The 12589-nt window shown below is 37.6% G+C and overlaps 1 protein-coding gene across 4 annotated transcripts in view; it reads left to right on the forward strand.

The window, feature by feature from the left end:
* The window catches only part of ofcc1 (orofacial cleft 1 candidate 1), a 122969-nt gene that overhangs the window by 62147 nt on the left and 48233 nt on the right, over positions 1–12589 (forward strand). For all 4 annotated transcript variants that reach the window (XM_058765691.1, XM_058765693.1, XM_058765694.1 and 1 more), the window contains one exon: positions 4007–4098. In XM_058765691.1, coding sequence (XP_058621674.1) covers positions 4007–4098 — 92 coding nt within the window. The remainder of the gene's footprint in view (positions 1–4006; positions 4099–12589) is intronic.

Here is a 12589-nt window from a genome sequence, read left to right on the forward strand (position 1 = left end):
TATTATCTGAGATTTGTCAAAATACATTTCACACTAACAGGTATTTTTATTCTTCAAAGCTAGTTTTGATGTGCTCGACAAGCCAAAACAGCTCAGATTCTGTGAAATCAGCAGTGCCAGCCCGGTGCTCTCTCTCTCGCTAACTGCTCTCAACACGCCTTTTCCTGCGCTCCACAGGACTTAAGCTAAATGAATCAAAGCTGCAACGTTACCTGCCACACTTTGAAGTGGTAATTGCAAAATGACTTCTCTGTGCTGATCTGGTGCTGCTGTCTTTTGTGTGTTCTCTCATGCCACTTTTGTCTTTGTTTTTACTGTTGTCATGGGATGCCAGGAACATGCAAACTCACTGCTGTTTACATGCATCTGCAGATTAATCACAGGAATGGAATTGTGCATATTGTATTAGAAATTATCCTCTTTATCCGTATTACTTCACTATCAACAATTAAATCTTTTTATTGAAATAAGTTGTAATGCAGACGTCATGGGTTTGATTTTCAGGGAAAGCTAATGGGTCGTCCATGTTGATGTCTAAAATTTAATTTAGATTTATTTTACATAATATATTATAATGTATTAACATTTTGTGTCTTCAGTTGTGTCTTCAACATACTTTTACCATTTTTATACTTCTCCCCTTTTCTATGACATATAAATTACTTTGTCATAATGACAATATCATCCTTTCAAGTGAACTCTTCAAATCAATGTAAATTTGAAGGGGATGATCTGAAAATTGATAAACAACTGATAATAAAAAAATTCATTAAAAAAATACTTACATTTTTCAATTTGAAGAACATATTGCTTAAATACTTTTTCTGGAATATATTTAACATTTTACGGTATATTTATATTCCTGCCTGTCTTTGGCTTCTCCTGTAATCAGCCATAAAATTCAACATAAAGGCATATATATATATATAGATATAATTTTTTATTTTTTTTCTTCTCCTCCTCCTTTTTCTCTAGCTATAATGTTCTTCTATGCTTTGTTGTTCTTCTCTGTAGTTTGCTGTATGTGGTCCAATGTGTTTTTCATTTCTGGATTGGTGACAGTGATCTTTCATATGGGGGAACTCATTGACGTGTAGATGCAGGCAGTATCTGTGCTGCAGCAGCGCGACTGAGCCCACCCAAGGGCGTAGTGCATCAGACTGAATGCCAGACTAACAAACAATATCAGCACCCAGTGTTTCTCTCTGCTACAGCTCAAAATGACTTCTGAACTCTAATGGACTCCAATTATGACAGGACTGCTCTAATACACTGCTGTGTGCTTGAGCTATGCGGGGTCAAAATTAGACCCTTGTTTTGTTCTATCTACCCCTGCTCCTGAGTCAAATTTTCTTGGTGGTGTTGATTTTATTGTTGGTTTAAAAGGCTTGAATGTGGTTCATTATGAGGGGATGTCTGGCTAGTTCTATCTACCCCTGTTTCAGTGTCAACAGAGCTATAGTATTTTAGAGGAACTGTGAAGAATTATTTTATTGCCAAACTACTGATAGGTTAGTACTTAGTGTGTCTGGGGGAAACAAAAAAATAAGTACAGTCCTGTGAAGTTATTCAACTACCCTGAAAGAGAGCAAAATATAGAATATGAGTATAGGTATGAAATGCATTACATGCATCATGTAAATGATAAAGGCTATTTTCAATTCAAAAAGCAAAATAGGACAAAACAGCAGTATACGTTGCATCACTGGATTTAATTATCTGTTATTTAAACATTTAATGCTTGTCTACTTACCTCTCTTAAAACTTAATTCTGAAGCTTCATGTTTGACTTCTGGACAGCTCTTCTTTTTTATTTGATTGGCCATCTGCCAATGTCAGACCTCTGGCAGACCACTGTAAAATGTCATTAAAAAAAAAAAAAAAATGTCATCCTAACATTAAACTGGGCGGTAAGTGTAATTCTAGTTGGGAAATAATGATTTTGAACTATTTGCAAATAATATTTGAAAACATGCACACGTTAACTCTTATTCACATGCATAATATGTTGAAAACGGAAAACGCTTCTTGTCTTATCGCATTCAGTTAAGAATTTCATGAGTCACTTAGATGATAGCTAAATTTTAGTAGTTTGCATCGCTGGATATTATCGTCTTATAATTTTGTCAGTCATGTTGGTCTATCATAAAACAATTGTCAAATGTTAAATGCTTTGCTCTTACCTGTCTGTCCTTCATTGATAAAACTGATACTGGAATTTGTGCTTTGATTTTGTGAACAGTAAACTCCGCCTACTTTGATTTGATTGGCCATCTCAGTCATTTTGCCATTGGCAAGCATTGTTAGACCCCTGAGGCAAGCCAGCAAACTTTTAAATGTTTTTGTCATCCTAACAACGGACAGAGCATTACATAATGGAGTGCAGCAGAGCAATGCAAGAATTTTAAATATTTCTAATTATTGGAGGGAACAGTTTGGCCATTTCTAATTATTGTCCCCCTCACACTGTATGCGGTGGTTACAGCTCTGGGCCCTGGTGCTGGAAGTTTCAGTAGAGAGTTTAATAACCTGCTGACTCAGTTTTAGGTTGAAATGTATTGAGTGGTGTTGATTTTATTGTTGATTTAAAAGGCTTGAATGTGGTTCATTATGAGAGGATATCTGGTTAATTCTGCCGATAACGTGGAGTTTTAATGCATAACTGGGTCCAAAATGTCCATGGCTGACTCGTTCTGTTAAAAGATTGGACTAGATTAAAACAATTATTTTAAATCAATTAATTTCCTTTTTATTGCGTATGACTCTTCTGTGCTTTAAGTGATTACAGCCGTTTGGCTAACTTCTGCTATTTTTCTAATCCCAACCACATGTTCCTCAAAACACCCTTCAAAAGCATACAGTATGTGCAAAATGATTGACAGGCAGAGAGTTTCTGATTGGCTAGTTCCCCTGACTCACAGAAACACCTGACACCGATTTTGCTCATATTTGTCAAATAGTGGCAAGATTATATGTGGTTAAAAAAAAAAAGAAGAAAAAAGCTACAAGCATTTTTAGTACTGTCATCCTCAGGTTTCCAACAGGCCAGTCGAAAGAGATTCTGTGGCAGAATATGTTGTCGGATACAGTATTACAGTATATCAATTTTTTACAGAAGAAAAACTCTGTTTGTTGCCAGTTCATATTTCACATTTATTCTTTGAATATATTGCTTTGATTTCATTGCATGCAGTAATTCTTGTGACTGTAGGGCAGCCCTTCATAAATGACATATAAATGATATGAACTGTCTTCCAAAGTCTACTCAGCACCCAAAAAGCTCTGTTCAACAACCTAGAGAGCTACCTACCTTTTGAATCAAATGGAACCTCATAAATTACATAAATTAGGAAAAGTGTACGCTTTACCATGGAAGACTCAACTCAGGTATATAATTTTATTGTTAACATGTTGCTAAGCTATCAATACCATACTCTAATAAGCAAAAAACACACAAATAAAACAAAACACCTAAGTATTGGATAAAATAGACTGGTTTAATTGTACTTAACTGTTTTTGCTGATATTTTTCAGCATTGAATGAAGTACTGTTTATAATCATCATCTTTTGTAAGAAATGGGCAAAATAATATATCTGGAGATGATGCCTCTCTTTTGGAATATCCTTTGAGTTGGAAACACACTTCTGGTGTTTTTTTTATATAGATTCTTGACTCATAATGAATTTATGGAGTTGAAATGAGTAGTTTGAGTATGCCAGGTGTGTTGTTTTAAACATATAATTTCTTGTTTTTGTCAAATTTTTGTGACTGTCTTTCTTTTCATTTCATCCCATCTCTGTCTTTCCGACAACTTTGATTAGATGTTGCCTGTAATGTGAATGTCATTCGTTTCCTCTACTGGTTGTTTTGTGTGTGTGTGTGTGTGTGTTTGAGAGATGATGTCAGGGTGAAGTGTGCTGCTGTCATTGTATTCCCAAGATAAATCACTGCAACTGTTTCCTGCTATGATTACAAACGACATGCACATGTGTCTCTCCGATCAGAGCGGCAAGCAGAAGAAGATAATCGAGAGAAACAGTGAGGCGCTCAAACCTCTCCCTAAAGATCAGCAAGACCAATTCACCTTCTCTGTGAGGTAAGTGTCATTTCTCAAGGCCAGTTTCATGTCTATGAGTATATACAGGTTATGTTCAGAATGAATACAAGCATACTTACTGCTTATATTATAGTTGTTTTCCATCTTGTCACAGTGAAACGTTTTGGGTAATGTAATAGGTCATTGGTCAATTTTGTGCATAAACATTTGTGTACACTGACCACAACATACAGCAAAGTATGCTATTCTGAATACTGTGTGGCAGTTTGTGGATAAACATTAAAGGCCTTCATAACACACACACACACACAAAACCCGGTCTGCTGTCATGTTTTATACTAAGATTATATATAAATCACACCACCTAATTTTCCAATATTTTTTTGAAAATTGTTATTGTTGAGTTGTGACCCTATAATACTGCAGCCTTTTCTCAGTGCATATATTAACACACATCGACTTGCATGATTTATTTGAGGCTGAATATGAATGTTGCTGTCCGCAATATGAATGTCGCTTTATTGTCAGATTCAATGTGTGTTTTTATTGAAGGGATCAAGGTAACGTTAACATCGGCAACACATAAAACCTTGCGCTGTGGATAATTGCTTTTTCTCTAGTGATGCAAAGTGCACAAGCAGGCCTACGAATGAGTGTTTTCTGCGTTTTATTGTGGCTTACAGCATTTGATATTAATGAGAAAACAGGAGTGAAAACACACCGACACAAACAGCAGCACCGAACAAATCTTATAAACGGCCTCGTCAAATTGCATTTCACAAAACACTTACCTAAATTTCACTGCACGTGCCTGCGATGAAAGCCGCTCGCCTAAATCCACAGAGGGAAAAAATTGAGGTGTGTGTTTTTATTTTGATTTTGCCCGAATTATTGCCAACGCTGTATATTTCTCTGAGAAGAAAGAAAGAGCGACTCATTTTATAGGATTTAGAGCTGCCTACCTCTGCTCATTTCTGAAAATTGGTAATTTGTTGCCGCTGGACTAGTATTAAACAAGATCAGAAGCTGTGCTGCTGTAAGTATGAGAGGAAATCAAATGAAACTCAGGCCACACATCAGAGAAGAGAGGGCTGGTGCACAACTGCTAACCCAAAGCAGGATAAAGGACTTCAAAACGTAAAGCCAAACATCGACGGGCAGAGTTTAGCCCCACTGCCTTTCATGTAAGCCATCTGAAATACAATTCAATCGACTGTTTCTTTGTTTGTTAATATTGTTTTGAAATGCAAATCACATTTTATAAAATTCTCATGGCTCTCACACAACCAGTCCTGCGGAGATCATACTGACTTTAGAGAAAACTCTTTGATTCATTTCACTGAATGCAAACTCGGGTACACCATCATTGGGTTGTATTATTAGTGTAATGTGTGTGCACATGGGTGATTCTTCAATGAAGTGAACTTTTCTGTCCCCAGAATGATTTTAAAATAACCCTGAGTTGTCAATTAATTGCAAATTTTATTCAAATAATGTGCATTAGATTTGATGACTTTTGGTTTTAAACAATAAAATGCAATTATAATTGAAGGTTTTAATAGCTTTAAGCTTTTTATTCTCTCTAACAGCTTCTTTTTTATAAGGTTAAATTTTCTATAAATAATCAGACATATCCTCCCTCTCTCACGTGATATGACACTGTCTTCATGCACGGTTTGATATGTGAATGAGTGAGGCATATTACTGCCATCTAGAGAATCAGCAGAGACTCTGATGTTGCATTAGAATTTTTTTTTTTTTTTTTTTTCTTTCCTGCTGTGAAATGCGTGCGGCTCAGGCAGAGGTGTTGACAGTTCACAGCCAAGAGTTTATTGATAACTGCTGTCCCATTTGTTTGCATGGAAAATCCGTATGAGTTGGTGCTCAGCCCGATTGTATGACCTCTGAAAGTACAATGCGTGCCGACTAAACAAACTTCAAACAAACAGGGCTGAGCCTGTACATTATGAAACCTTAGTTTTATTATATATGTAAAGTATTACTTGAGTAGCTTGTTAGTTAATATATTTACCACACTGGCAGAGACTAGCCCTGGAGGGTAATGCATGCGTAGTGTCTGTTGTGTAGTGGCGCTTGTATATTTAGATTCTTGAAATGTTACAAATTTTGCATGTGTATGAAATATTTGAATAAAATATGTGTTTGTAATTAAAGAAAAAAAAAAAAAAATGGAAAGAATTAAGAAGGTCAACTGTCCACAAAGGGCATTTCTTCAGTACTATTTAAAAAGGATCCCAGGATGCACCTCATGATGCACTCTAATAAAATGGCTAGAGTTTGCTATGATAGCCAAAAAGGGTCTATTTTAAGAAGCTACAATGTAAGGTATGAAATATAGATTTTTTTTTCTTTATACATTGTTCCCCAACCTCCATTTTCATGTTACTATCAATGAAAAATGTGAATGCTTACACATCCTGTAAATGGGAAGAAGCAGAAGATTACATTTGTAAACCAGTTTAGATATATCACAAGTTGAATTTGATAAGTGCATTAAATTCGTAGCAGTCATATCACATATATGGTATTTATAAATACACTTTATTTAAATAAAAATAAAGAAGCTCTTCAACTCTGTATAAGCTTCCAGTGTAGACAGTGGTGTTTATTTTTAATGGGAATTTTTTTTTATGGGGATCCACGGTATAACGCTCACATGATGTAGAAACGTCAAAAGTGCCTCAGACAAAAACACAGCTCAGACAAAAACGCGTGTCTCAAGGCTTGTGGTATTCAGTGAACTGGGAGCAAGGGATGCTGGGTATCGCTCAGAGAGCTGTTTATCTGAATGGGCAGAGCTGCTCTTGTTCTTTCTCTTTGAGTTCTATTATTCTCCTCTCATTTGATCCTCTCCCAGATTTACATATCAAACACCTTTGCCAGAGTAATAACCTTAAACCATACATTACAATTTCAAAGAACAAACAAAATGCAGCAAAGCGCAAATATTGATAAGTGTGCACTCATTTCAAAATGAGAAAGTAAGACAAAAAGAGTTTGAAGACCTTCCACCTTATTTGATCTGGTAGTTTGTCTGTAGTTAGTTAGTTTTTTTTTTTTTTTTTTAGATACAGAAGAGAAAATAAACTTTGCAAACGCTAGTTGGACACTAACCAAGAAAATATGCGCATATGGTGTCTGGCTAAATTCCAAGGCATAGTCACATTTTTCCAACACACATACAGCAATCCCAAAATGCATCATGTAAAAATGGGGGATAAAGTTGAGAGAAATGTTGATTTATAAATACACTTGTTTTACAGTCAGCACTATAAAGTTCAGTCTCTTTAAACATGATTTTTTTTTTCTTTGCATTGTTTTAATACTTATTACAGGTTATTAGCTTAGCAATATGCAGACATCAAAGTCTACTGGAAGTACAGTACTTTTCAAGTCTCTTGCGAGATGTGTGAAGTTGCTACCTATGTTGATCTTATCAAATCGGTCACTTGTGATGTTTCATGTTGGTAGGGATGCTGCTTTAGAAGAGATCTGCCTACAGCGAGGCAGCTATTGTTAATGGCTTATTTATTCTGTGACAGAAGTTTCTGTCTTGTTTTTTCCTTTGAATATTTCCTTTGAATGTTGCCTTGAGATATAGTTCTGCAGTTTCTCTGCAGATAATTCTTCTCAAAGATTCCTGTCTCAGTGAATGGGATAGTGAATATTCTTATCTGCATGTGTGTGTTTAACTTTGCAGTCATTTCCACTGCATGCGAGTGTTTGTTCATTAATTACTCTGCATATTTATGTTGCACCAATGTCATCCTGTCAACTAAATATTTTCCCTCTTATCTCGTTTTGGGGAAACCTGTTTTAATCAAACTCAGTCTCACACAACAATTATATCTAATTAGCCCAATTATCAAGACTCTAATTACACTGAAATATACCCCCCAAATCTCATATCAATTATATCTGTGACTTTTCCTGTCCTAAAAAGAGAAAGATGAGGGGTCTGTGTTTCCTCCTGAGGATGAGCAATGCTTCCAAAATCTGTACAATCATTCCCATCTCCTTTCACAAAACTCCTTTCCACCCTTTCACAATGGATTTCTTTTTGGTGTTCCGAATTTATTTATTTATTTTTTGCTGTCTCTTTACCTTGTTTGTAAGTTGTGTGGTTTCTCTCATTGACTACATACACACTGCAGCTGAATATGGCTGTTATTTTCTATTAAACCATTTGACCACAGCATCATTCATTCCTTTGTTCTCTTCTGAAAAAAGCTACACTTTAGCATACCTTTGAAAAGAGTACTTATTACGAAAAAATAAACTTTTAAATAATATAATAATTTTAAATAGTATACTTGTATTTATATGTTGCTAATTGCAAATAAATGAAAATGTTTTACACTTTAAATTATTATATGCAGTTAGCTGACTTTTAAAAAAAAATATATCATAATTACCGGTACTTCTGTTGTCTTTGAAATATGGTATAAGTGTACTGCCGAAAGTATTGACAACCATTTAAGGTAAACTAAGATATACTTTATTGTATACATGTTATATGTAATTATACATTTGTAGGGATGAAGTTGCAATTAAGTACATTTAAAATATGTTAATTTTAAATGTAATGTTGAAGAACACTACAAAACTATAATCAAGCACTTTACATGTGATTTAGTCAACACATCAAAATAATACTTATTATTTGTAAGTAGAAGATTACTAAAAAAAAAAAAAAATATATATATATATTCAAAGTTTAAAAGTTTTAATTAGAATTTTTTACCAAATGCACTTTTCAAAAGAATCGTCACAAGTGTACTTTCACTTAATTCAGTGGGTTGATGCTTCGATGGTTTCACAAATATCAACCCAAAGTCATTTTTGTTATGCTAATTGTAGTAATTATCTTACGGCGCTGTTTGTTGTGAGTGCTGATGTAGCCATGTGCAAGTAGAGCATGCCCGAAGTTTCACATCCCACGTTCCTCAGTCTTCGAGTCACAGGTCAATCAATTCTGATGTAATACTGTGGGTAGTTTTGTCTGGAGGTGTGTAGAGTCACCTCAGGGGCTGATGGGCCCTTTCCTGTGCTAGGAGGCTCCTGGGAACCATCAAAACACCGCACACGCACACACACACACACATATATATATATATATATATATATTTATGCTACTTCATGACCAGGTTTGTATAGATGCCCTCTGACTTAGCGAAAATCAGAACTGTCAAATCTGACGAGCTGTTGGCCTGAGAGCAGCTGACCGGTCGTGGTATGGTGGGCGGCTGAATCGTGGAGTGTTTGTGTTGTGTATTTTCCCATAGCCCTAGTTTCAAGTGCACTTGAATGAGGTGTGCATCTGAATAAAAGGCCATGGACTGAATAGTCAGTGTTAAACTTCCAACAACATGTTCTGGAAGTCTCAGGAGATTGCTGCACTAATAAACAACTACACAACTCAGATTAATATATAAATGTTTTCCCTATCATTTTAGCCAAAAATAAACAGATGTATCCGAATCACGTTTGCACAGCAGAACATTCAAAAAGAGGGACATTTTAGTGAGTATGTATTTAGTGCCAGCAAAAACATGCTGTACAGTTTTAAAGTAGTATTTATTGCCTGTGTAAATAAATGAATATATCAGGCCCTATGAAGCAGTTATAGCTGACAGAAGATTTTATCACAGTTTGAATTACCCATGATGCAAAGCGTGACAGAGCTGTCAGTTCTGTGAGAGCCCAGTTTAGGTGGTACAGTCCTTTAGTTTCTCATAGTCAGGTTTGCAAATTTAAACATTTACACTTGAACGACTAATGATTGACTAATGTGGAAGTTTCTCTTAGCTGATGCTTGATTTTTATCTAGAATTAGGCTATTTATTATTAGGATTTGTTTTCCCAGTGATAGTCTGAGTTATTTACATTACCAGCTTTATTTAGATGTCTTTTAATCTCTTTTTAGTTAAAGAAATATAAAACAAGAAACTGTACAACCTCAAGAATCTGACAACATTCTGTAGTTCTAAATGTTTTAATTACAAAAATTCTAAAAAATGATTAATTCATTAAATTAATAATTATACTAATTAATTATAATTTTGTTTCAGTAACGTGTCAGAATACCTTTTAAATTTTGAATAGTAATATATTGTTTTATCATTTCAAACCTAATAAACCTTTTTAATGAACATTTAGCCTGAAATGTGTGCTATATTCCTTTAAAATAATTTACGCTTGTTTTGATATTTTAGCATGATCTAAGCGTCCAAATACATTTTTTGGCCAGTATATGTGAAATCAGCTTGGTTCTGAAATTGTTCATGTTTTCTGATGTTCTTGTGGGCCACACTGGGTTTGGATTTGGTAGTATGGAGCAGGATTTGCAGCGACAGCAGTCTGTACAGATTTATTCTGTGAATAGTGGGTCAAAACCTGCTGCTTTTTTTTGGTGGCATTCTGACGTCCCTATGAATGTCCTTCCTGTCCTGTCTTATGCATCTGTGTTGAGGCTTCTGTTGGGTGACTGCTTTCGGGTGCAGGGCACATGGTTCTATGTTTGAATAAGAGACCATTTATTTTCTAAGTGTTGAGTGGAGGTTTTGTTGAGTGGCTTTAGTTAACAGATTAGCATGACAGTTTAAAATGAATCAAAATGAATGAATAAGTGTTTGCATTGTATAAACACTGTGTGACTGGATATAATAAAGAAATGTAGCACATTTTTGGAGAATGGTGAATTCAAAATAGCATCATAAATAAAGCAGATAAACCAATGTCGTGTAGTTACGTCACTCGCAGCTGTGCGCACATTGTGGTGGCAGAAACACACGGTAACAACAAGTGGAGTGAAATGGGAAAAATCCACGGATCAAGAGATAAAATGTACTGATGTGCCTTTGGATGTCAGAATCAGAATGTAAATCTTTTTTTATAGAATACTGTTGTCAAAAACACCATTTGAAGCTAAACGCAGACATTTAAACGGACAGACAAATGAATGAAACCTGCTATGATTACTCTACATTTAAAGCATAAATTTGATTTAAACAATTGGTCTACATAATATTCACATATGCAGTTCATAGGGAACGTCTCGGTTACATATGTAACCCTCGTTCCCTGAAGGAGGGAACGGAGACGTCACGTCGGGTGACCGACGAATTGGGATCTCGCTTAGAGAGACCAATCCACTTCGAGTGTAACTAAACGAGCCAATGCACATTGGCATGCGATTATTGCATCCAGCTGCCGCTGATCACATCGTGAGTATAAGTAGGCAGCAGGTGCAGCGCATATTCAGGTTTTCGCTGAGGAGCCGAGCCGGTGACCCGGCCGCTCAGCGGTGGTACAGCAGCCGTGGCGACGGGACGTGACGTCTCCGTTCCCTCCTTCAGGGAACGAGGGTTACATACGTAACCGAGACGTTCCCTTTCAGTCGGTCACTCCGAGTCACGTCGGGTGACCGACGAATTGGGATCCCTACCAAAGGGCCACGGATACTGCCCCTTCCGGTGTCTTGTGGAAGCCTCCTGCGCCCCTACTTTTTGGCGTAGGTCAGGGCTCACCACAAGAAGACTAGCTACTGTTGCTATGGCACTACCCACTCAGTAAGACAGGATAACACTGGGAAACGTACCCATTCCACTTGGAACAGGAACGCTGCGGAAGCCCAACCTTCCCGAAGGAGGTTCAGAAGCACTTACACATATAACAACCGTTTAGGTGAATATGGAAGATTAAAGGTAGACTGTAGCCTCTTGGGTAATGGCAGGAAGTCTTCCGGGGAAACACGGGCTCTGAGGCTATACCGTGGACTTACACATATGGGATCCAATTAGGTCTCTACATATGGAACCCAGCCCTCTACTGGTTCTCACGGATTCATCGAGTGAGGGCCTGGCGCCAGACGTTCCGCCACGTCTGGCTACCGAGGGGACGGAGGAGCTCGACAGGGTCTACCAACGGACTCTCTGGAGCAGTTTTAGCAAGCCAACCCGAAACCGGGGCCTCTCAGTGCTTCTACCCGTTTGAGGTGAGAACAGAGGAGGAAACCGGTTCCACACGGAGGCTATAGAATCTAGCGAACGTGTTAGGGGTCGCCCAGCCCGCAGCTCTACAAATGTCTGCCAGCGAGGTGCCACAAGCCAGCGCCCAGGAGGATGCAATACTTCTAGTAGAGTGAGCTCTCAACCTGAACGGGCAGGGCACACCCTGTGCCTGATAAGCCAGGGTGATGGCGTCCACTATCCAGTGGGCCATCCTCTGCTTAGAGACGGCATTCCCCTTCTGCCGGCCTCCGTGACAAACAAAGAGCTGGTCTGAGGTCTTAAAGCTTTGCGTCCTGTCAACATAGCATCTCAATGCCCGTACGGGACAAAGCAAAGCTAGGGCTGGGTCTGCCTCCTCCGAGGGCAGCGCTTGCAGGCTCACCTGGTCCCTGAAGGGAGTAGTGGGAACCTTGGGCACATAGCCAGGCCGGGGCCTCAGGGTTACCTGGGCGTCCGCTGGCCCAAACTCTAGGCACGAATCGTCGACCGAAAATGTG

The sequence above is a fragment of the Onychostoma macrolepis genome, chromosome 24, assembly GCF_012432095.1.
Source record: "Onychostoma macrolepis isolate SWU-2019 chromosome 24, ASM1243209v1, whole genome shotgun sequence".
In the NCBI taxonomy this organism is placed as follows: Eukaryota; Metazoa; Chordata; class Actinopteri; order Cypriniformes; family Cyprinidae; genus Onychostoma; species Onychostoma macrolepis.